This window comes from Microchirus variegatus, assembly GCF_963457635.1.
Source record: "Microchirus variegatus genome assembly, chromosome: 16".
In the NCBI taxonomy this organism is placed as follows: Eukaryota; Metazoa; Chordata; class Actinopteri; order Pleuronectiformes; family Soleidae; genus Microchirus; species Microchirus variegatus.
In genome coordinates, this window is record NC_139817.1 from 9,920,845 (window position 1) to 9,945,274 (window position 24,430).

At 40.6% G+C, this 24,430-nt stretch overlaps 1 protein-coding gene across 1 annotated transcript; it reads right to left on the reverse strand.

Annotated features, from left to right (window-relative positions):
- Positions 1–277: 277 nt before the first annotated feature.
- LOC310937829 (protein FAM163B-like) lies at positions 278–3,545 on the reverse strand (the record flags this gene model as incomplete). Its single annotated transcript, XM_083902201.1, has 2 exons — positions 278–715; positions 3,453–3,545. The coding sequence occupies 2 exons, from the start codon at positions 3,543–3,545 to the stop codon at positions 278–280; spliced, it is 531 nt and encodes a 176-aa protein (XP_083758327.1).
- Positions 3,546–24,430: the final 20,885 nt, after the last annotated feature.

Below are 24,430 nucleotides of genomic sequence, written 5' to 3' on the forward strand. Positions count from 1 at the left end.
AAAAAAAACAAAGTTGAAAACAATTTCATGTTATTCTCTAAGTCATATTATATAAGTGTAAGGTCCTGGACCTGAGCATAGTACCTTTGAAAATGCTATCCTGAGAGCCATCTGAGTCCTCCACTCTGCAAGAGGTGACCAGAAGTATGAGACTAGACTAGATTAAGCAACATCGGACTGGACTAAACTGGTCAAGAAGACAAAAAACAAAGTCTGACTCAAGTCCAGTCCAACTTAGGCTTTTTCCATGCCATTTATAAACGAAACCTACACCGAGCTAAACATCAGTGCTGATGCTACAGCTGCGCGTGAACATGTCCCTCATGGTGACCGACCGGGCAAGGTTTGGTTTGCGATAGTTTGAAATGTTCACAGGCACAGGGAGTTCCAGGTCCTGCTGCTGGACACTGCGGTAGCTGACCCGATCGCCTCCATTCCTCAGCCCCCCATCTGGCTGGTGGTGGATCTGCGGCTGAGGAGGCTGGAGGTAGAAAGGCAGCTCATAGTGCGTACATGACGGACAGAAGGTCTGCGAGCGGGTCAGTTTCCTGGCCAGTGGAGGGGTGGAGAAGAGGGCGGGGCCATTCGGGATGGAGGAGGCGGCCGTCGCCGCCACAATGTTGTGATTGGAGTGGACCGGCGGCAGGCGGGAGGTGACGGCAAAGTCTGGCTCCTCCTCCTCCGACTCGGACTCTTCCTTCTTACAGCAATAATACTGAGAGAGGGAGGGAAAAGATGGAACGGAGGACAGAAAAGGAAGAACATTAGTGGTGACCAACATGGTGTTGGTAGTAAAGAAGGATAAATGTCTGTCTAAAGAGATGTGTGCATGATCACAGAAAGACAAAAACACCCATAACATTCTCTATAAAATCAGACTCTTGCTCATTATTTACATTTATAAACAAAAGTCATACAATCACAACTAGTTTGCAGACTGTTTTATGACCACCAACGCCACAGGAAAATGTTTACTTCACAAATTTCAACGTGTATTGTTAGATATATGATGTTTTCTTGTTTTGTTAGATATATGATTCTCTTTGTAAAGTATTTAGGGGCAGATTGAATAAGATGATTCCCTTTTTCTGCTCCCTTTCATTCAGAATATGGAAAATTGTTCTTGGGATTTACAATAGCCTATAACATCAAACATCTTTTTGGAGTTTTGATGCTAAATGGAGGCTGCGCAGGTTCTCCAACACACTAGGAAGTGAGAGATGTTCAGCTGGAACATGGAACTTCACCAATTCATTACCCCTTTAAGTTGTAAATCAAGTGAGAAGAATAGAATTCCCTAAGAGTTCTTTGTCTTCCACTGACTGGGCTTCATTTTCCAATTCATCCATCCAACTAAATATGCTTTAATAAGAATCCCATGAACCATAATCAGCCTTTTAAGTAGAGAAGATGACATGCAGTATGGTCATTTCCACTTAAATCCGTTTGCAAATTTGAGCTCTGTAAAGAAATTGCAGTTTTATACAAAGTGCTTTACAATTGGCCCTTTGATCCACTCACAACGCCGTGAATACACCTGCCTTGACCATTATGAGCCATTTAAAGTTTGCTCAAAGTCACTTGAGGACACAGATAAGAGGAGCCAGGGTCTGAATCTACAATGTGTTCGGTAGTTAGATCAATCCTTTCAATCTCCTATAGCGCTAAACCTGAATCCCATGTGTCAGACGTTAGTTTTGGATACAATCACAGTCAAATGATTACACCATTATAATCACTTTCAGCCCAATTACGTTTTTGATTCCCGTCCTATCCCTCCAAGCATAAACAGAAACAGCGCATCCACGAGGAAAAAGAAGACGCTTCAAAGAATAGAATTAAGATAATGGCGAGAGCAACACCACAATACCAACATTAAACCCAGTAATTATGTTGATTTTAATTAAATATCAAAGGAGTCTTTTTTAACAACAAGGGTAAGAAGGAATTGTTTTCTTTTTTCCACTGGGGGAAAATAGGTATTTTTCATGTCTTGAAAACAGATGCAACTCATGGTTGCTGAAAGTTGAGAGCACACATTTTGTGCTGATTAAACGCTAAACAAATAAGTGTCAGGGTTAGGGTCAGTTGTTTAATTGCACTCTAGGATACATCATGAAAAAAAAGATTAAGCTTCATCTGTGGTTGGTGTTCAAACTGATTTCAGCACATGATAGAGCAGATTTAGGGACAAAGAGAGGCTGAAACACCCAAACATGTACCTATGTGACTGTTAGTTAGAGAAAGAGCTACAATGATATCATTTAAATGGTTGTGAAGTGATAAAAAAAAAAAACATCGCCTACCAACACCTTGTTGTAAGGCAGGTAACGTGCCAGGCTATTTCTTGACTCTGAGTAGTTGCCAGGCAACAGGCAGGCAGGTGATAGTTGAGACATGTCCAGCACAAGACTAACCATAAAAAATGTTAATGCTATTTTGGCACTTTCACATCGAGGGAACAGTGGTAAAGCGGGTTCTCTGTCAACCGGAAGGTTGGGGATTCAATACCCATACATGAGGGTGGTAGCAATCAAACCCAGATAAGGGAATTTGTTCAAAAAACTGCTCCATTTAGAAATTTACTAAAATATAAAAAGTGCTTTCTGTACGCCAGATATTTTGTTCGAACTCCGGTGCCGTCAAAGCAGCTCCAGGGACGGATAAAAATAGCAGAATAGAGCTCCACATGATGGAATAGCAAATAATGCTCCCCGGTGGTGTTATTAGTGTGATGTTTTGATTGAACTGCAGTTTGTAGAGCATAAAAAAAAACCAAAGTAGTGTTTTTTTCTCCACCTAATTCCATTTAATTCAGGTGAGACGGGTTATCTGAATATAAGAAAGACGGAGAGCGACAAATGTTTGTTTTGTTTTGTTTTGTTTTTTTAAAGTAGGTTGAGAAAAACCTTCAGAATGTGTAAAGAGGAGTGGGAGTCAGAGATGCTGATGAAATGCTAACGCTTTTTGCTGCATGGTGTGACTTTAGAAGAGCCGAAACTTATTTTGTGTGTTCCAGTTTCTGCTCTACAAGCTGTAGAAGAGCTTTTTTCCTTATATATATATATATATTCCATATATATATATATATATATATATATATATATATATATATATATTTACATATCCGTGTCAAATTATATATATCATTTGACATGGATATTGGTCACGCTCATGTGATCAGTCCATCACTGTAACTCAGGCTGAAATATCTTAAATATTGTATGTTTCACAGGAAACGGATGAATTGTATTGCAGATTGCAGACTGTCGCTTGGTCCAAAATCAATATCCATACATGTGTGGTTGGAGGGCGAAAATTCCACCATCCTCTGAAACACTTCCAGAGATTAACACCTGGTAATCACCAAAGAGCTGTGAAGGACACATCTCACCTTCTGCTCTGCAATCAAACGAATGAGAGAGAGGTTAAAACGCTTTCCGTGGCCTCACCTGCAGCCTACAGTAGCACAGTACTGCGATGATAAGGAGTAATATCACCGTCGCTAGAATTCCACCGGTGATGACCACTGTCCCGGCTGTCATTCGAATGGCTCTCCATCAACACCCTGCAGAAAGACACAGAGGAGAAATGGAGGAGGAGAAAGCACATGATTCATCAGGCTTTATTAAGTAGATTATAACACTATGTCGCCTCAGTGGTGCTTATTGAATTATCCAGCAGTTAGGCGCCATGTAATTGAATCATCCACCAAATGCTGCTCTTGATATAGACAGGATCTCTGACAGTAACACATAGGAAGTGTGTGTGTGTGTGTGTGAGAGAGAGAGGGAATCAGCGTTCTTACAGAAGATGAGAGGCAGAAATGAGAGGAGAAGTAAGAGGTATGTCGGCCGGGAGAGCGGAAGCAGGCGATCAGAACGCCCAAGCAGGTGATTTGATAAACGACGTGGGGAGACAAAGTGATCGAGGGGGACGGAGATGATGATGTGAGATAAATGAGCAGAGGTTTAAATGCGCCATATGTAAGAATGTGGCCAAAAACGGTTTCTACATTCAAATTCAAAATACCAAGGTCTTTTGGGTTTCGTTTTCTGACGTAACTGGCAACCCGTGGTTGCTCGGCAGCTGAGACTCTACTGACTGCAATGATTGGTAGACGGCGGTAGGTGGCGCCACATGCCAAAAACATGATTTCAAAACACAAAGATGATTTGCAGTCTGCAAAAGATTTTTTTTAATAAAATAAATATTTTGGCTGTACTGTTGTTGTTGGTGAGTTCAGTTTGTTATATGAACATTATTCCTGAGTCTCTGTGACATTTTAGGAGGAGTTTATGTCCAGTTGCTTTAGATTTATTACATAATGCACCTTTAAAATGAAATATAGGTGTATGTGATACATTTTCTAATATTTTGACCTCATGCATAACATATGGTTGTTTGCATGTCCCCGGGATTAAACATGTCTAATCTCTGAGGATAGGCTGAAAGGTCAGAATCTACTCGTGTGGTCAATATTGTAATAATCGATTGTAACAACAATGACACAGAGAGCTGCTGTAGGCGGGAAAAAGAGACGATTATTGGATTTCATTCACATTTTTTGGGATAGCAGCGGTCTATCCAGGCAGCAACAGAATGTGAACATCCTTTTTTTGGAGCGTCCAGAATTCAGATTCGGCCAGAACTATGTTAGAAAGGTCACCTGCAACGAGGCTCCTGTTGGATGATGCATAATTTCCTCTAAACTGTAAAATTATTTATAAATCAGCATTAACTGTTTACTGAGATTGTAAAGGACACTGGTTCTCATTCAGAATAGTTGCCCCCTAGTGGCTATTCAATATATTATTATTTCCTAGTTGGCTTCAGGAGGGAATTGTATGTGTTTATCCTGAGCCCCATTCATCAGCTGCAACATGCACACAATGCAACAGATGACCTGAGGCAAATCTCCCCAATTCTGAATCTCTGTGCTGATGTTGACACTTTCATTGCATTTACTGCCTCTTTTTTCTTTTTTTTTAGACCGTTTGCTGTTTTTAGGTTGCCTTGCAGAGTAAGCAGTCATTATCAATGATTGAATAGCGACCTTTCCAACTGCTTAGTAGAACAGCCAATTGTGGTGGCCTCTCTCTGAACTGCCATGCGATTTGTCAAAGTCCCCCATCACCGCCGTGCCCAGATTTCCCTAAGGCCGGGAACAGAGTCTCGAGGAGATTCAGAAGTGCCATTCGCTCTTGGAACACTCTGAGTTACACGGCACTGAGAGGCTATTATGAAATTATTTCTCAGTAATGCCCAAAATATGATGCCTGCACCAGGTTTCATTGATTAAGCTAATGTGAACTGGGATAGTATGTATCATATACAGTGTGTAACGTATGTAATGATGTATATAGCGATTATACAGTTGTTCCCCGATGCATCAGCTATCAGGAACGCAGCCAATATGTCAGTGATGGCTTGATATCGGTGGATGTTTGAGGACACTCCTTTCAAAGGGCCTTTCAAAGTCACAGTGAAACAGCGTTTTGAAAGCCTCCTTAATCAGATTCATCTCCTAATGAAACAGGGATCATTTAAAAGTCTAGACCAAGGGGAATATCAAATGATGCAGAGAAAACAAAACAGCCATGATGGGATTAATGCTCTAAGTCGACAACGAGCAGCAAAGGGAAAGGAATGGTGCGAGGAGCAGTGCAAACGAGAAAACACTGTGACCTTCATTGCATAATTCAGCTCAACCAGAGGTCAAAACAAAGGCAAATAGAGAGAGATTGCGTGACCCTGAGCTTTTAAAACCATTTTCAGTCCACTCTGCAGATTCACAGTGTAGATCTACAGTTGATTGGTGTGTGGGTGAAATTGGAACGGCTCATTATTGCAATATTTCATGTTTTTTTTTTTTTTTTTTAAACGCTTTCTGCTGCATTTATGAAACAGCGTTCTGAATACAAATAGTTACGCATGTGACTAGGATTAATAAGAGACAGAATCATATGTTTGTTACAGGGAACAATAACAAAATAATATCCATTAAAGTCTATTTATTACAGTTATTATATTGAAATTATACATGTATAATATATACGCTTGTTTAATTTACATCATATTGCAATATTTTTTAATATTGGACTAATACCGTATCATTCTATTGGGTGGTGCGTTTTCCTTATATCCATGTCTTTTTATTGTTATGTTATGTTCCATTAACATTTATATAGGTGGTATGAAGTAGCTGTGAGGGTTATTAGGCTGAGCCATAATCTCCTTATGAGTCATAATATTTATTCAGGTGGGTGATATTTGTCTCAACACTGGGGGATCTTTGGCAGCTGTCACATAAAAGAAAAAAAACACAGGGTTGTGAATGCCGTATATCATAAAACCCTTTGCATCCGTATGATTGACTCTGCTGACCTCATTCTCCATTTCAAACCTCGCCTTTAATTTCCTCTTCTTTTTTCTTTTTTTTTTAGTCTCTACAGCAGCTGAAATACCGTAAGATGTCGAGAGCCGGGAGGCTTTAAATTTCAATTTTGCTCTCACAAGTAATGTGCATTCATCACAAAACAGTGTAATGACATTCAGATCAGTCAAACGCGGGGCCCTTAATTTCCTAAGAGGCAGGCAGAGTGCATCAACAATTCACTGAACTCTTTCCTGCTCATGAATACAGAAGGGCCTCAGGTGTCTGTCGCTGTGATGGCTTTGTGTTCGACTCGTGATCGCGGGGGAAACGTAATGAAGAATCACACACCGTCACGTTGTGAAGTGCCGTACTTTGCCGGATGTGGACAGAGAACACAGCAGGACAAATGCACAAAGCAGCCTATTTTAATGGTCAGTGTTGATTTTAAAATGCATATTTTGCACACATGAGCTCAGATTTAGCTAATTTTGTTGATGCTCACATGATTACATTGATGTCATGTGACCTCTAATATAGTATAAACACATATTAGCTCCTGTATCATAGCCATACATGTAACTCAAGTGGCTTATTTGAACCACAATAAGCATGAAACATAAGAATAAAAAACATTACTTTAACATAATTTGATTACAGTGTACAATGTTTTGCCCTTAATTTATACACCAGTATTATCTATATTCTGGGGTCTTCTCTGCAGAACAGATGCACATAATGGATTTTCAGCCTATTTTTTAATGATTAGTGTTTCTATTATTGCATATTCTGCACAAATAAGCTCAGATGTTGCTCATTTTATATGTAATTTTCCTCAAAAAAACCTTCAGCAAGTTATCCAAATTACATGATGCATTAAATGTTTAGTTACCACTACTGCAACAGGGGTCTTCAAGGCCATAACTGCATTTGATGCCTCTAATTTGATGTCACGTGACCTCTTATATAGTATAAGCACATATTAGCTGCTGTATCATAGCCATACGTGCAACTTAAGTGGCTTATTTGAACCACAATATGCATGAAACATAACAAGAAAAAACATTAATTAAACATAATTTGATGACAATGCACAATGTTTTGCCCTTAATCTAGTATTATCTATATTCTAGGGTCTTCTTTGCTTGTTACCTAGCATATCTCATTATTATTATATAGTAAAAGTACTAAATAGTGTGTATTTGTCACCATGGAGTCATTCTTCTTTAAAAAAAAAAGACAGAAAAACAGTGTCACCCCAGGTAAAGAAACATTGGCATATATTTTGGAAAGCCTGCGGATATTTGACACATGCGGCGACAGACAGACCTTTTCCTTTTCATGACATCCACAATCTGGAAGTGTCACAGGACCACACAGCCGAGACCGTGTTGCGGATAATTGCCTGAAACCAAAAATAGGCCAGCGGGCTTGTGACTAAGCCATGTTTCAATGGCACAAGCCATTAACAGCAACGAGCGCACAGCAGCATAGGTCTAACTCAGCTGTGACATGGACACACCCGGAAATAGAAACACAGAAAGAAAAAAAAAAAAAGACTGCAAAAGGAACTAAATATAAATGAACAGTCATGCTGTTTCCTGCTTATTCGCGTCACGCTTTACAGTGACTTGGCACCAGTTATCACTTCCAGCAGGACTTCATGCAAACAAATCTCTTTAAGCAGCCGCTATCACTCACATGCATTTTGCTGTGCGACTATTTATCAAATAACTGACAGCTCTGACCTTCTCACCCTGCAAAAAAACAACAACAACCTTTAAATCATGCAGAATTCCTGTGTGGGTAACTTGTCTAAGCCGTATTAGCTTTCATCCTGATATGTCTCTCTCTGGAGACGCTCTATACAGTTAGAATGGATCAGGCAGTTTCTACAGTAGCTCATGTCCACAGACACAAAGACAACTTCTCTACCCCAAAGCTGTAATGCAGCTGGACTCTAATCCAATCAGAAGGCCACACAGTGCACCAAACAAATCAATATATACAAGAACAAGAAGGACAGAGCAGTTTGGCCTGAACGGCTTTGAGTTAGACCAAGAAGGAAAATGCAATAACTTACGGGTTATTCACTCTCAAGCCTGAAGTAAATCTGAAGAATTAATAGTCTATAAGTTTACATTCTTGCATTAGAGTCGTTAATAACAACCTTTTTTTATTTTTTAATCCATATAACGCTGTAAATAATGAACTGAAACTTGACTTAAAAAGTTACATTTTGAGTCAAGTCGCAAGCGCAGTGAATGTCAATTAGGTATTTACACAAATCGTTAATCTGACTATCGGTAATGATGCGTCTCACATTAACAACAGACCCAACAACTGAGAGTCAAAGTCATTAGAACAGACAGACTGACGGGGAAGCATCGCCCTCATCAAGGTTTAATGTATTGCAGATCTTTGTTTTGCTGCCTGCGACTTTACGTGCAGCAGTGCTTACTCGATGCGATTTTTTTTAAGGAGGTAGTTTGTCTGGACCTGTGTTTGCAACTTGTTCAATGACCTCCAAAAAATAATTTCAAGGTTAAAAACACACAAAAAAGACAAAAAATGCTCATGACACTGCATAAACCATATAAAACATACAATTTTGGGGTCTAACTTACTGTATTTGCTGACACTGTTTCACAAAATATTCTGTATATTATAAGAAATTCATGATCATCACAAATTAAAACTATGACCTAACCTCCGATCTTGTCTTTTTAATTGGTGCACGTAAACACACACAATACACACAATACAGGGAAGAGCCTGGTGGCAGAATAATATGAATCATTATGTAGCTTTGTGTGTCTAGTGCACAAAAACAAACACACATTCCTCAAAACCTTGACTTGCAAACAAACCCTATGGAAGTCATTATATATGTATACACACACACACACACACACACACATATAGAGACATATATACACAATGTACAATCATGCAGTGTCTCTCCTGGGGCTTCCTTAATCAGATCACTGTTTGAGGGATGTGTTGCGGGAAGGCGTCGAACAGTATTAATTATTTAACCACACACACACACACACACACACACACACACACAGACATACAAACACGTAACTCCAATGGGACATGCACTGGAGGGAGGGAAAAGTTGTCCGCTCAGCTAGTTTTGCTGGTATTCATCCACAGGAATGACAAGTGTTTTTTTTTTTTTTTTGGAGCGAGAGAAGAACAGCATCGGGCACACACACACGCACGCACGCATGCACACACACTCAAGTGCAATAATTTTAGCACTAGCTAACATGCTCAGACAGTGGGCTTTGGAATAAACTGCCACGCTTTGATGAAACATGGCAGGGATCACAGTGGAGGTCTTGCTAGGAATAATGGCTGTTGACAGGCTTTCAGTTCAGTGGGGGTGAAGCGCACAGTAGGTGGCAGATTTCCGAGTCGCACACAGGAGACAATAACATGCCCTAAGAACAATGGGATGAACTCGATTACAGATGTAGCCGTCAGAGAGTGATTTCACCACACACACACACACACAGATTTGGAGGCACAGACAAAGCCACAGTATGAATGACGCCCTCAAGAGCGCTCAGGGGTTCTGTGCCGGGAACTTGCTTTAATGCTCGCAGGAACAAAGCTCCAATCACATATAAAGAAAGCCTCGCAGAGAAATGCTTCATCCAGGGTTGTGATTATGTCTATTCAATTACAGCGCAATAATAACCTGTTAATCAGTGAGTATTCAAGTGACATTTAGCCAGAAACATAATAACAATATTTTCCATAACTTCCACCTGCAGTGCAGACCAAGTTGTATGATTACAGATAGATAGATAGATAGATAGATAGATAGATAGATAGATAGATAGATAGATAGATAGATAGATAGATAGATAGATAGATAGATAGATAGATAGATAGATAGATAGATAGATAGATAGATAGCAATGACGTCTCTTAGCTAGCAATGTCTTCTTTTAGCCAACTTTAAGCTAATAGATAGATAGATAGATAGATAGATAGATAGATAGATAGATAGATAGCAATGTCTTCTTTTAGCCAACTTTAAGCTAACAGATAGATAGATAGATAGATAGATAGATAGATAGATAGATAGATAGATAGATAGATAGATAGATAGATAGATAGATAGATAGATAGATAGATAGATAGATAGATAGATAGATAGATAGATAGATAGCAATGACGTCTCTTAGCTAGCAATGTCTTCTTTTAGCCAACTTTAAGCTAATAGATAGATAGATAGATAGATAGATAGATAGATAGCAATGTCTTCTTTTAGCCAACTTTAAGCTAACAGATAGATAGATAGATAGATAGATAGATAGATAGATAGATAGATAGATAGATAGATAGATAGATAGATAGATAGATAGATAGATAGATAGCAAAGACTTCTCTTAGCTAACAATGTCTTCTTTTAGCCAACTTTAAGCTAACAGATAGATAGATAGATAGATAGATAGATAGATAGATAGATAGATAGATAGATAGATAGATAGATAGATAGATAGATAGATAGATAGATAGATAGATAGATAGATAGATAGATAGATAGCAATGTCTTCTTTTAGCCAACTTTAAGCTAACAGATAGATAGATAGATAGATAGATAGATAGATAGATAGATAGATAGATAGATAGATAGATAGATAGATAGATAGATAGATAGATAGATAGATAGATAGATAGATAGATAGATAGATAGATAGATAGCAGGGCTGCAAAAGCCAATTCCAGTGGTTTGCTGCAGAATGACATCTCAATGTCAGCTTATACTAACAAGCAACTGCAAGCACGACATTCTGACAAAAAACATGCAAATCTGTATTTGTGTGGCCAACATACCATGAACACTGTCATCTTATTTTTTTTTCCGTCTTATTTCATTACGTAACGAACCTTTGCTCAGCAGAACTGTTGGAAACCTCAGTGACTACATTATGGTCACTAATAATCTGGATTATTATAATTATACATTATTCCTGCTGTGTGAACTACCAGAACATTCCATTCACATCACAAGTCCAACTAATGTACTCATAGCACTCATGTTCCCTGCAGCACATTGTAATCTGATCAGATATAGGCTATATACGCATAAACATCATGCTGTGAAAATTGGAATGATCCACATTTTAATGTCATCTCAATTACACTATTTCTATTCATAATCATAGTCATTCATTCACATACTGCTCAATATCTACATGTAGTCTTTACACAGAGGTTGTGAAATGCTAAATACATTTAATTGACCATTTAACAGCGGATCGCTCTTCTCAGTGATTGTCTGGCATCTTTGCCGGGAAGACAAGACCCCAGGAAATCACTACGCCCTGCTGCTTTGTTTTGTCAGATAGACGTTACAGCATTTAACTTCCTTAAACTGACAATCTGACATTCACACCCGCTTGCACGCTGCGACCATATCGCTGCGCAGACGGGTGGGTGTCAACATCTGTCTCCTGCCCTTTCTTATCATCACTTACACAACTACTTGTATCACACTTAACGTGAACAACAGCGCTCCTCTAAGAGGTGAACACTAAAGACACCTTTTTTTTTTCCACAATGCGCTGAAGTAAACATAATTTTAGATAAGCTTACTAATTCCTCCATAATCCTTGACACAATGTGTGAATGTGCTGATCCCAACAGTGGCGTCACTTGTTTCTCCCTCGCAGGCTCTCGGCTCAGATTGCTTGAGCATAAAATTTAACTGCGCTCACTATTTTTAATATTTTTTTTAACTTTACTGCATCTTCTTTGTGTCCCGGCAACCACCTTCGAGAATAATGGCATCACATGCCGAGCCCGAGGCAAAGGTTTCTAACCTCAATCCTGGAATGAAAGGCAATGGCCAGCACTTGCTCATCTCCAGCAGTGACCTTGAATCGGGTATAAAGGAAATCCCAGAGGTAACCAAGAGCGAGAGAGATGCAGACATAATTTGGGGCGTGGGTGAAGAAAAGACAGGGACTTGTTCTTTCGATAGCCATGGCTGGAGCCAGGAATAGGTTTTTATCCTTCTCATGTGTCCTAGCAACGTGGCCAACGTTTCTGTAATAAGAGCCCCTCTGTGAACGATATATCATACAAATGGCTCTTGGCCGGTGTGAACTTAGCGCCATGAGGACATTTAAAAAACTTAATGGTGACCTTGGGGTCCCCATTTAATTACACCACTCAGTAAATGCCTCTCATCCATCTGAATGACCTTGCCTCGCTGTTCTCCCAGTTGAAATTGTAAGGGGACTACCTGAAACATGTTTTTCATGCAGGGAAAATGAACAAGAACTTCCAATTTCATTATGAAAATTAAGAGGAAACCATTCTCTCGTCTAAAAAAAAACAAAACTAAAAAAGAACCTTGTGTAGTGCACCCAAATTGTGTCACCACATTTATTTGAATTTATTTTACTGAATGGGCAAAATAATCTTTATTTTTTATTTTTGAAGGGTCGGGTTAATTCCCCTGTTGAATACTAATGTGTCACTCACAGTTAAATGTATGTACATAAGTATATATCTGACGAGATAGATGGAAAAGGATGCAAGCGGAACCTTTGTGGCCGGAGCTGTTGCGGTCCGGGTGGTCTCAGATGGGGGCGTCCGTGTCTTCGTTGTCGCTGCATTATATCGGTTTTAACAGGTCAGTGCTTGAGAAAGAAATAGTGTTTATGAACCATAAGATGTATATGTGTCTGCGGGATGTGTATTCCGGTCATGTGGATGTGTGTCATGAAGTTTAAATCAGGAGAAAAAGTTAAAAAGGATCGCGTTGCTTCGCGGGGACATTAGGGACGCTATGCCCCGTGTCTTGTCTAGCAGGCAGGTCGGTGGAGGTGTTTTACGCGGTCATTGTTACTATGCCCTGTGTTTTGTTTGGCAGGCGAGTCTGCGGAGGTATTTTTGCACTTCGGTGTACATTTATATGCCCAAATGGTTGATTACTTACCCTGCAACACTATTTATGAACTGTTTACCTGAAATAGGGAGATTGATTGATATGTTTTATTTTGTTTTGAATTTGTGAAAATGATTACAGATGCAACCTGTACACAATAACGAACACTCCGTGTCTTCATTGTCGCTGCATTATATCTGTTTTAACAGAATTAGATTTGATACGTGGTCAAACACTGTGGGACCCGTAACACTTGTTTGAGCATGGGATTGTGTGTATACTATGGGGAGAGCTTTAGCGTCTGAGGGCATAGCAAACTGTGAGTGGTCGTGATTCATCAGTGAAAAATACACACAATTAAATAAAAACAACAAAAAACAACACATCGGCTAACTAGCAATGGCAGCCCGCAGAAACATTTCTGGCGGCCCACAATGCAATCTGGTCATTAAAATTATTACAAATGGGATTTCTTTCTGTTTTTTTTCCTTTGGCGGCCCTCAGTCCAATGTTGGGTTCCTAAATTGGCCCTCAGGTATCAAAACTTTGAGAACCCCTGTTTTAGACTAATCATGGTGAAAGTTAGAGCAGGGAAAGACAAACGGGATAACGTCATTAAAAGGCGACAATGAAATGAATGAGAATAGAATAGAAACACTGATTTCAATGGATTGAAAGCATTACATGGTCTGTGTTATCCTCTGCTTTCAAATCACCCCCCGAAACAATGGCGTATGTCACATTCTGTCAGCGTGCCATGGCACTTCCTGCTCCTCCCCTCTGCCATGCCATGCTGTACTCCCCGCTGTGCAAATAATACCAGCAGTTTGCGTGTGACAGCCTATAATCTCGACTCTGGCAGGCGCTGACGTTGGCTCAGAAATATTACAATTCTCTCAACTAACCAGCTGAATGACTCGTTGGAGGACAGTTCGTAGCCCTGATAATGACTGATGAACAGGTGTCCTCACGGCATGTCAAGGATTGTGAAGGTAGTATGTGGGCTTATGAGGGCTGAGAGTTGACAGAATATTTACAATCGGCCCTGAATAAAACAGCATCAGTTAATCAGTTTAAAGAACACCACACAGCTTGATCGCACACTTTAATTAGCTATAAGTTTGAGAGAATCTGAAGACCTAGCAGTCGTAATCCTAGGTCTTCTCTGTCTTTCTACAGGGTGTCGTCGACTTCCTCCGCTGCTGATTCAACCAGCTCAATGAGCCACTGATGAGGCAGCAGAGCTGTGAAAGCCAATTCCAGTGGTTTGCTCCAGCGGCAGAATGACAGCTCAATGTCAGCTTATACTAACAAGCAACAACTGCAAGCACCACATTCTGACAAAAACATGCAAATCTACAGCGCTCTGTATTTGTGTGGCCCATATACACGCACGCACACACACACACACACGCACACACACACACACACTCTCGCTTAATCTAGGCCACAAGTCACAGCCGACCTGTGTGCATGTTGTTTGCGCGCAGATGCATTTCATTTGTAAGCGAACAGAGGTAATAGGGTTTTTGAGGCTGCGGGGGGAAAACAATTTATTCCAATGTGTCTGTTCCCCCTCTCACTCACACACCTCAAACAACTGCATTGTAATAAAATAAGCAGTGGTTAAAGCTTCAGCTTAGTGCGTAAATACAAGACGCAATTGTCTGCAGTCTCAGGGACCCACAGAGAACAAACTATTTTTTTCCCTTTTTCTTGCTGCTGCTTCCAATTTTTGGGTTCACTACAGTGGATCTTCTTTTTCTTCACTGTTGATTTAGCATAGATTTTTTTTTTTTTTTACACTGGATGACATCCTATACTATGACTTTTTTGACCAATTTTGGACGACATACTATACTATGACATTTTTGACCATTTTTGGATAACATACTATAGTATGACGTTTTTGACCAATTTTGGACGACATACGACAGTATGACTTTTTTGACTATTTTTAGACGACATACTTTACTATGACGTTTTAATCATTTTTGACCAATTTTGGACGACATGCTATAGTATGACTTTTTTGACTAATTTTAGACGACATATTATAGGATGACTTATTTGACAAATTTTGACCATTTTTGGACGACATACTATACTATGACGTTTTTGACCAATTTTGGACGACATACGACAGTATGACTTTTTTGACTATTTTTAGACGACATACTATACTATGACGTTTTAATCATTTTTGACCAATTTTGGACGACATGCTATAGTATGACTTTTTTGACCAATTTTGGACGACATACTATTCTATGACGTTTTTGACCATTTTTGGACGACATGCTATAGAATGACTTTTTTGACAATTTTTCGACGACATGCTATAGTATGACTTTTTTGACCAATTTTGACGGCAGCATCATTTTTTTTCAAAATGAATGAAATAACGTGGAAAAACCTTGTAATTAAAAATAGAATGTGAAAATATAAATGTAAAGAACAATAAAATACTGTAAATAGCTGTGAGTGTGGGGCCCCTTTTGGGAGATTTCCTACTGAGATGTCATTGCAAATCGCCACATTGTTGTTTAAGGGGGACGGGGATGTGGCTTGTCACTGCACATTTCAGTAAAAACAGCCCTCAGGCTCCGAGTGTCGGGGCCCCAAGCAGTTGCCTGCCTTGCCCTGTTCACCTCTGCCAGACACTGCCTGGACTTGGTTCACTCTCGGTTTGTAAATTGAGTGTCAGTCACGTCTGCAGCCGATATAACACAGTGACAGATGAGACGGTTTGTTGTGACACTTGCAGCGCGGTCCGCAGGGAGCTCCTGATGTGGAAAAAAAATGTTAGCCACGCAAACCGATAATACTGTGCCGAGTCTGCCACTTTGACAGTTTAATAGATTATTACGGAACATGGTGAAGTGTATACACACACACACTTGTGTGTGAACCTTCCTTCTGGCTACATGGTCTTATTATGCTGGCGCTCAAATAAATGTAATCCCCTTCCTGGATAGATAAGACACCATTAGATCACATTTTTACGCTTTCCTCTCTCTTCCCAAGCAACGGCGTATTATGAATAAAATATAGGAGGATATATCGACCCATTAAATGATGAAATATAAGGATATAATAACAATACAGAAGAAATAGGAACACTTAAGATGGATGCTGACATGTTATCTTACACTTGGAGTGTCACGAAACATGTTGTAAATCAAATAAGCTGCTGTCATCTTGCAACTTGGATGGATACCTTTGTGGTAACACTGTCCCATATGTCAGAAAGATACCGTGTGATCATATCTGGATCTGTTTGGCTTCACAGCAAAGACAATGGTGAGGTGAGATCACTGGAATACTTTCTATAGGGGAACACACAATGCTGTCAGTGGTATTCCAGTAGACATCGAATATCATTATTTTTCTGATTTCCATATACAGTTATTAAAGTTTAGATGAAAAAGAAATATATAAAAAACAGGAAACCACGTCAAAGATCACAGGTAATTATGGTTTTCATATTTGATCTTGTTTGCCAGGGTACAATCAAACCTCCTGCTGTTTCCAGTTGTCACATGTGTCAACTTATCAGTCAAAAAAAAAAAACAGCATTTAAGGGTAAAAATAAATTTTCTTTGACATAACTGCACTTTGAAGTTGACGTTTTTTGCAAAGTTCTTGATGGACATTGGATATTTTCATCTTTTCTCTAAATGTTGCTCTTTTTTTCACATTAGAAAAAAGTGTCTGCATCTGTGTCACCACAGTCTTTGAGCTGCGAGATAGATAAAAGAGAGGCTGCTTGGTTTTTGCAGCCTGTGTGAAGGAGTCCTGAGCCTCTGTTGAGTCAAGGACATGTTACCTGACCAGGCCATACGCTCTGATATTTAATCTAAATGTATGCATTGAAATGCACCGTACAGTGAATGCATGCACACACTCACACTCAGAGGCACCGTGCATGCATGCCTTGTCTCTGGAGGCCAGAGTAAATATAGTGAAACAAGAGGTGGTGCAGTGAAGGTCATGTCATATTAAAGCATCCTAACCTGGTTATGGCAGCGCTCACTGCTACTTAACCCCAGCTGCTGCTCTTGTTGCACGCATCTGACAAAGCGTATGGTCTGCAGGCGAGGAGAGGAAGAGGAAGAGGAGAGGAGAGGAGAGGAGAGGAGAGGAGAGGAGAGGAGAGGAGAGGAGAGGAGAGGAGAGGTCTGCCCACTCTTGGCAGCAGCAATTTTCTTGTTAAGTGTAATAGCATTTAACTAGAAAGTTATGAGTGTATGTATTTATATTTTATGTACAAGGAGCTACTTGCAATATCGCCTAAATTACACACACACGCGCACGTACGCACACACACAGGCAATTGGTTTTCATGTCCTAATCCATATTGCTGGCACACTGACAGACAGTAATCTCATTCACTTCGCTTTTGTTTTCAAGTGCCTCGTGCTTTCCAGCTCTCTTTCTTTCTCTTGTCCCTGTGGCCTCGTTTTTTTTTGTTGTTTTTTTATATATACTAATGTCCATTCAGACAGTTTATCCATTTACATGGCTGTTTGTCTCCCTCTCTGCTCTGCTCTCCGCCGCCACGATAACTCTCTCTGCTAAGTGGACGTTCACTGGCTTAAGGAGCGCAGGATGTTTTAAAGCACAAACCTCGACTGGAAACACGGTGGTTCTGAGGCAGAAATGGACTCAGCTCTCAGACGTTACACATCTGCACAAACTGAGGAGATCATCACATTTCATAGGCTACAACTATAAATTAATTTCATCTTCCATCACTTTATCCTCCACAAGAGGGCCAAGGGGGACACTGGTGCCGAGGCGGGGTACACCCAGGACAGGTCTCCAGTCCTGGGTGTACTTATTTGCCTAAACCCCAAATCTGCATGTTTTTGGACTTTGGGAAGAAACTGGAGAACCTGGAGAAAACCCACGCACACATGAGGAGAACATGCAAACGTCATGTACAAGAAATCAAAGTACAATTTGTACCTTTTTAGGTACAGTCACGTACTTTGATTTCTTAGTGTGCAGAAAGGCCCTTGTTCAGAACGCTAACCACTACATCATCCTTGTGACCCTCTAGGAAAATATACTATGCACAAAATATCACATTGAATCCTCATTAAATTATGCACATGAATTCATTTTCCGGCCTATTTCTTCCTTTCTTTTTTTTGGGGCAAATTCTCTCTCTCTCTGGCATTTCTATTTCCATCCCCTGACCAAACAGAGAACATGGACTTCAGCCCAGGAAAAGTGTTTAAATAATCTGCTCCGAGCAGGTGTGTGTCAGAGGGCACACAACGCAGCCAAATGACACTGAAATTGCAGTAGAACACTCGATTGCCAATAGAACAGCTTTTTCCTGTTCCTGTATTCGACCTGTGGCGAATTGTGAGTGACGGGTAACAAAAAAAATACAGCGAAAAACAACTGACGAGTGCTTCAGGAAAACAAAAAGCCACTTTTGCCAGTACACCGATGTCAGTCTTGGCAAGCACTTGACTTTAATCGTGACCTCCTGTAGGCTTCCCATTAAATTCCACTGATTGAAATAATTGGTCAGCAAGTCAGCGGCTGAATCATCACAATCTAATCTACGTCTATGCATTAGAGCAGCAAAAACATCTCTTACAAACAAAACTATGGTGATCATCGGCCAATAAAGAGGGACTGGGATAATCAACAGCATTATTTCCCCCTCAAAAACACCTTGAGTGTCATCATTGAAACTTATAATAGCACTTTTTTTTAATGGAAATTTTCTTAAAGCTGAAAATTCCTGCATGGTGAACATCTGCTTTACTGTTCGCCACTTTTAAATTGTTTGCCTGTGCAGCTCATACGGTGACATCGAGCCCCTCTCATTACAGGAAACAGCTCATTTTATGAGAGTTTTAAGAGTCTTGATGCACAGATCTGTGCCACAGGTGCATCTATGATAATTTACCATGGGAATAATACACAACTCCTTATATGGACATCCTGGGGGTGTGTGTTTATAGGTCCTTTATATTCAGGCTTTAAAAATATTATGTGTTGTTGAGTTATGAGTAAGTTAAGATTCATTTTATATTGCATATTTAGCAGTGATATAAAGTAGCAATAATTGAGCCGAAGACACAAAATAGAACTTTGAATGGTGACGTATTTCAAAAAATTTCACTAATTTTAAACATTTTGAATTATTTTTGTTTGCTCAGGTGTGTTTATATAGTTGGTGAAAATGAAATGTTCTTTTCATTCGATTGCCTAGGTTGTGCTGAAAAAAAAAGGATATAAGACACTATATTGCACATTCTTCTTATACCCTCTGTGTACAGCAGCCGAAATGCTCTGCGTTCTGAGGGTCGAGAGAACATGCAGGTGGTTACAGGTGGATGGCTGGCAAAAATACAGCGGAGAGCCGTTGTGATTGTGGTGTAAGAGGACAGAAGAAGATCGGAATGTGCAGGAATAAAGAGGACGAAAAGGCAGCACAGGTTAACAATGAGAGGACAGACTGGAGGTAAACCTGCATGCACTTCATGAAATGTATAGATAATTGATGGGAATGTGATAAAAGCTCAGGAAACGGTGGCTGCTCAGTTGTTAGCGCTAATGGTCAGTGCTGAAGAGGCAGTGTGAGTTAAAGTGAGAAAGGGGGGTCTCGGGGTTACTATGGCGACAGGGCTATTATAGACCAATGTTTTTCCTTGGCTTTTTTTTTCCTGTTTTGAGAGGGTGGTTTATGCTTATACGACTTAAGTTCTGCTCTGATTGTACTTGAACACACTTCTTCTCCGAGCTCGCTCCGAGTGTGCTAATCTCTGGAGCTGATCAAGCTGAAGCACAGTGCAGTCAGGCAGAAAACGCAGAGATGCATAATGAGCGACGCTGCACAGAGTTGGATTTATGAATGAGAATCATCACTCCTCCCATGTGCTGCGATCAACTCTAACTGAGTCATGACCTTGCTGAGCTTCGAATTGTGCAGAAGGAACATGCTGACGTTTGCCGTTTTTCACTCTCTCATTCAACATCATAAAGCGTATGTGCTTTAAACGTGACTTTGCATTTTACCCCTACGGATGAAAAAGCATGGATGTATGCCTTTATTAATATATGCAGCTTGCTGCAGGCCACACAGACAGGTTAGCTGTGCAAATGGGCTAAAGGAAATGTATACATTATACACCACACACACACACAGAGGAAGTTTTAACATCGAGAAACCAGCAAAAACAAGATTCTCTTGGTCACATTACACATGTTGTGGTTCTGTAATGTCATGAGAAGATGCCAACACTATATCCAACATCGAATTAACCTGCGCTGTGAGTGTACAGCTCTCCACGTCCATGATGGTGATTGTAATGGATGGATTAACTTGGGTAAACAGGCCTGAATGTTTATTTTACTTGACCTTCGCTGCATTCGAGGGGAAATCTGCAGCAGAACAACTGCAGTTTCTCTCTCCTGCTCTGACCTTGAATTCAGACTAAATAAACAGACTAAACCGGAGGCCAGATAAGCCACTCGATACATGCACGTTTGAAACAGTTCATATCTTCAAGTTTCATCCTTGCAGTCGAGTACAGATCTGAACATTTTGATGGCATCTCCTGTGGTAACGCTCAAGCTTGTATTATATCATTGTTTTGGTGAGACGTCGCCAATGAAATGAACAGCATCCTCACTTTAGACTTTTATTTTGATGTGCCTGTCAATGAAAGCCTCTGTTTCCCATACACAAAACAATTATTGGCACTATTTATATCATAGGTGGATGAAATTCATTCAGGAAGAAGAGTTTTTTTCCTCAGCTCTCTCCATCCCTGCCTCCCTCACCTCCCTTGTACTCCCTGGTATGAGCTTCAGTTTTTTTTTTTCTTTTTTTTTTTTTTAACAATCACTCCCTGGGATGAGGCCAGATGACCAACGACTTTGTGTTTGTGTGTGTGTGTGTGCACACGGCAGTCCTATATCGATGTCTGCGCAGGAACCCCTCTGTGCGCGAGTATGATGTGTGAGCATGTCAGGGTGTAGCGATGAGGGGAGAGGATACAGCATATATAGAGCCGATGAGGTGGGGGGGGAAGGAAGGAAGGATGGAGCGGCGGGTGGAGGAAGGGAGGAAAAACGGGTGGTGACTGTTTAACATGATCACAGAGCAGCCATATTCCCTTCCCCCAGTCTCAATCCAACCATCCATCTGCTTTCTCCTCTTTGCTTCGGCCACAGTGGCTTTATCATGATCCGCCATCCCAAACATGCATTTTAAAAGGTAATGAAGCTGATATGTGATAACACTTTAAACGCCCCTGAAAAAGGAGAGGTGGATATGCTACCCTAACACTGTTCAAACTCACCCCCATCTCTCTCTCCACACCTTTCTTCATCTTTTTTTCCCCATCAACCATTTGTTTTTGAAATTTTGCTTTCACATCCCACTCATCTGCTTGTCCTTCATCTCTTTTCTCTCTCTCCACACTGTGATGACAGTGAGGCTGGAGGATCAGCAGCAGCAGCAGCAGTGAGCAGACGCATATTCAAGACCCCCACGCTTTAAGGAGGTCTCGAGTGTGTGTGTGTGTGTGTGTGCACAGGAGTATGACTGATCTCTCAGGGGGCCAAGGTTCCGGCAAGTGTCACACAGGAAGTCGCCATGGGAACAAAAGCCCCATCCTTGTCTTCCCTTATTGAAGGCACTATAAAAACACAGCGTGTTAGGGAGGGGGTTTACGACAGATTTTTGGCTGAAAAACCATCATTGTGAGGACATTTTTGCTCGGACCTCACAACTTGCAAATGCCCTTTTTTAGGCTAAAGACTTGGTTTTAGTGTTAATATTAGAACTTGTCATCCATACGCTAGCATCACAATGTCTTTAGCCGTGATATTTACGTACATGACCAAAGCACTGACTACGTAAAAACTGAATTCACTGACACACACTCAGCAGATCCATGATAATACAATCTTTCGTTTTAATTTATGCATGAGAATAACGGTCTGGGGTATAAAAACACAGTAGGATCAATAACACCAGATCCCTTCTAGAGACATACAATACAGCATATATTGATTAATACCATTCCTCCTCCGGTGTAGTGTACAAAATTGTTTGAGTAGAGGCTGAAATCTGGGCTCTCAAATGATGCTCTTATAAGAAGGTTTCCTGTCTTTCTTTACACAACACAGGTTAGTGTCCAGTGTGGACAGTATAGGAAATACACATGTCATATGTTGGCACATGTCTATACTATAGGAGGAGAACAACAAAACTATTCCCGACCACTTTTACAACACATAAAATACATAAGTATTTCTATTTCTAGCAGCCCAATTTACTGATCTTCATGTTCATTAAGTTTCCCTGTGCTGCTTTAGAGACAGAAAACACTGTGTCCCATTAACTCTGTTAACATATTGTAAATAATCCTGGCTATACTTATTTTTTATTCATGTCATTCTTCACCACACGACATGGATTTCACCCCGCTTCTCTTTGTCCTCAAATGGAATCAATTTATCCACGATCAGTGCTTCGTTTTTATTGCAGCTTTTTTACGACTTTCCACCAAAACCCTAAAAATATCTGGAGCCAACAGTTTGGACGTGACCATCGCTAACAGTTGGTGACAGTAGCTGTGGCTCATGGGCCATGCTGTTTTGTCAGCATGTGGCGAGACCCGGGCCAACCAGCAAGTCTGTTCAAAAGCACTGAACCCTTTATCCTCCCCTCATCTATCTCTTCTCCTTCTTTCTCTGTCTGTATCTGTATGTGATGATTCCACAAACCCACCCACTGCTGCAGACTGACCATGGTTTTAGACAAAAGGCTCCTAAAAACACATTCTATGGTGCTTAATGTTGGGTATACGGGCTGCAATCAATTATACATGTTCTGGGTGAAATAGGAGAGGAGAAAAGCAATTTTCTTCCATTATACAAGTGTGTCTCTGTCCATGGTGCTGAAAAGGAGAAAAAAACGATCTACCCATGTAGCTTTAACAATTTATAACATGCAGCAAAGTTCACCTACAGGGGAGACTTGGCCAGCTGACGCGTTTACAAATACTGCACAAATAAAACATATGAATGGGCGAATAGAGCAAAAACTTTTGAGTCTTACCTTCAGAGATAAGAGGAATTCACCGTGTCACATCTGAGGAAGTGTTGGGCTCCTGGGAGCTCAGGTTCGGACCTCTGCTGATTTTGTGGATGGATGGATGTCAGACACTGAATAATAGGGTGTGTGATTAAAAAAAAAAAAAAAAAAAAGTCCACATAAAAAGTAGAATCAGGAGTAAATGGATCAGAATCGGATCAGAATTTAACCAATTCGGTGGTTAAAAATTTAAATTGACAGAAAACAAAACAGCAAAACGTGTCCTTGATCAGATTTCCCTCATTGAGCTTCGTTTCTTAGACTTCTTCCTCCAAACATTTCCCGTGCCATTCCATACTTGCAGAGGGAGAGAACTGAGAGGAAAAACAACCCACTCCACACGCGATCACACCAGCTCCAACAATGACAGCAGCTTTGGTGTAGATTGGAGTATCCACACACACACACACACACAGTTCCATCCACCTCTTGGACTGGAGTTGTTTCCACACAGTACAGGGACTGGCTGACCAAAGATAAATAAATAAATAAAACACTCCTACACAAACATCATCATCATCATCACCGTCGTGAGCAGAATCACAGCAGCGCGTGCGTTTGGGGAGGAGAAACTCTCCACATCTCCATCTCTTCAACCAGTCCCCTCACTATCCGTGGAAAGGTTGTAGTTCAAAGTCCTTTTTTAAAAGAAAAAAAATAAAATTATTTTATTATTTCTCGCCTCTCTTATCTCGGTGATCTCCTCCCTCTCCTGTGTGCGCCTCTCTCATCTCAGCTGGCCACTCGCTGCTGTGGAGCCACAACAACAAAGTGTCTGCTGCTGCTGCTGCTGCTGCTGCTGCTGCTGCTCACAGACGTGGAAAATAAGGGCTGTACATGTCATGCATGCTCCGCCGTTCCTAGGCTGGACCTCCTCCTCGTGTAAAAAAAAAAAACTGCTGATATTTCTGCAGAGCGACGTCGCCCGGCGCTGCGCATGCAGACGAGTGCGAGTGCGCTGTAAACCCCAGAGTTGCAAAGGCTGCTGCGAGTGCCTCCA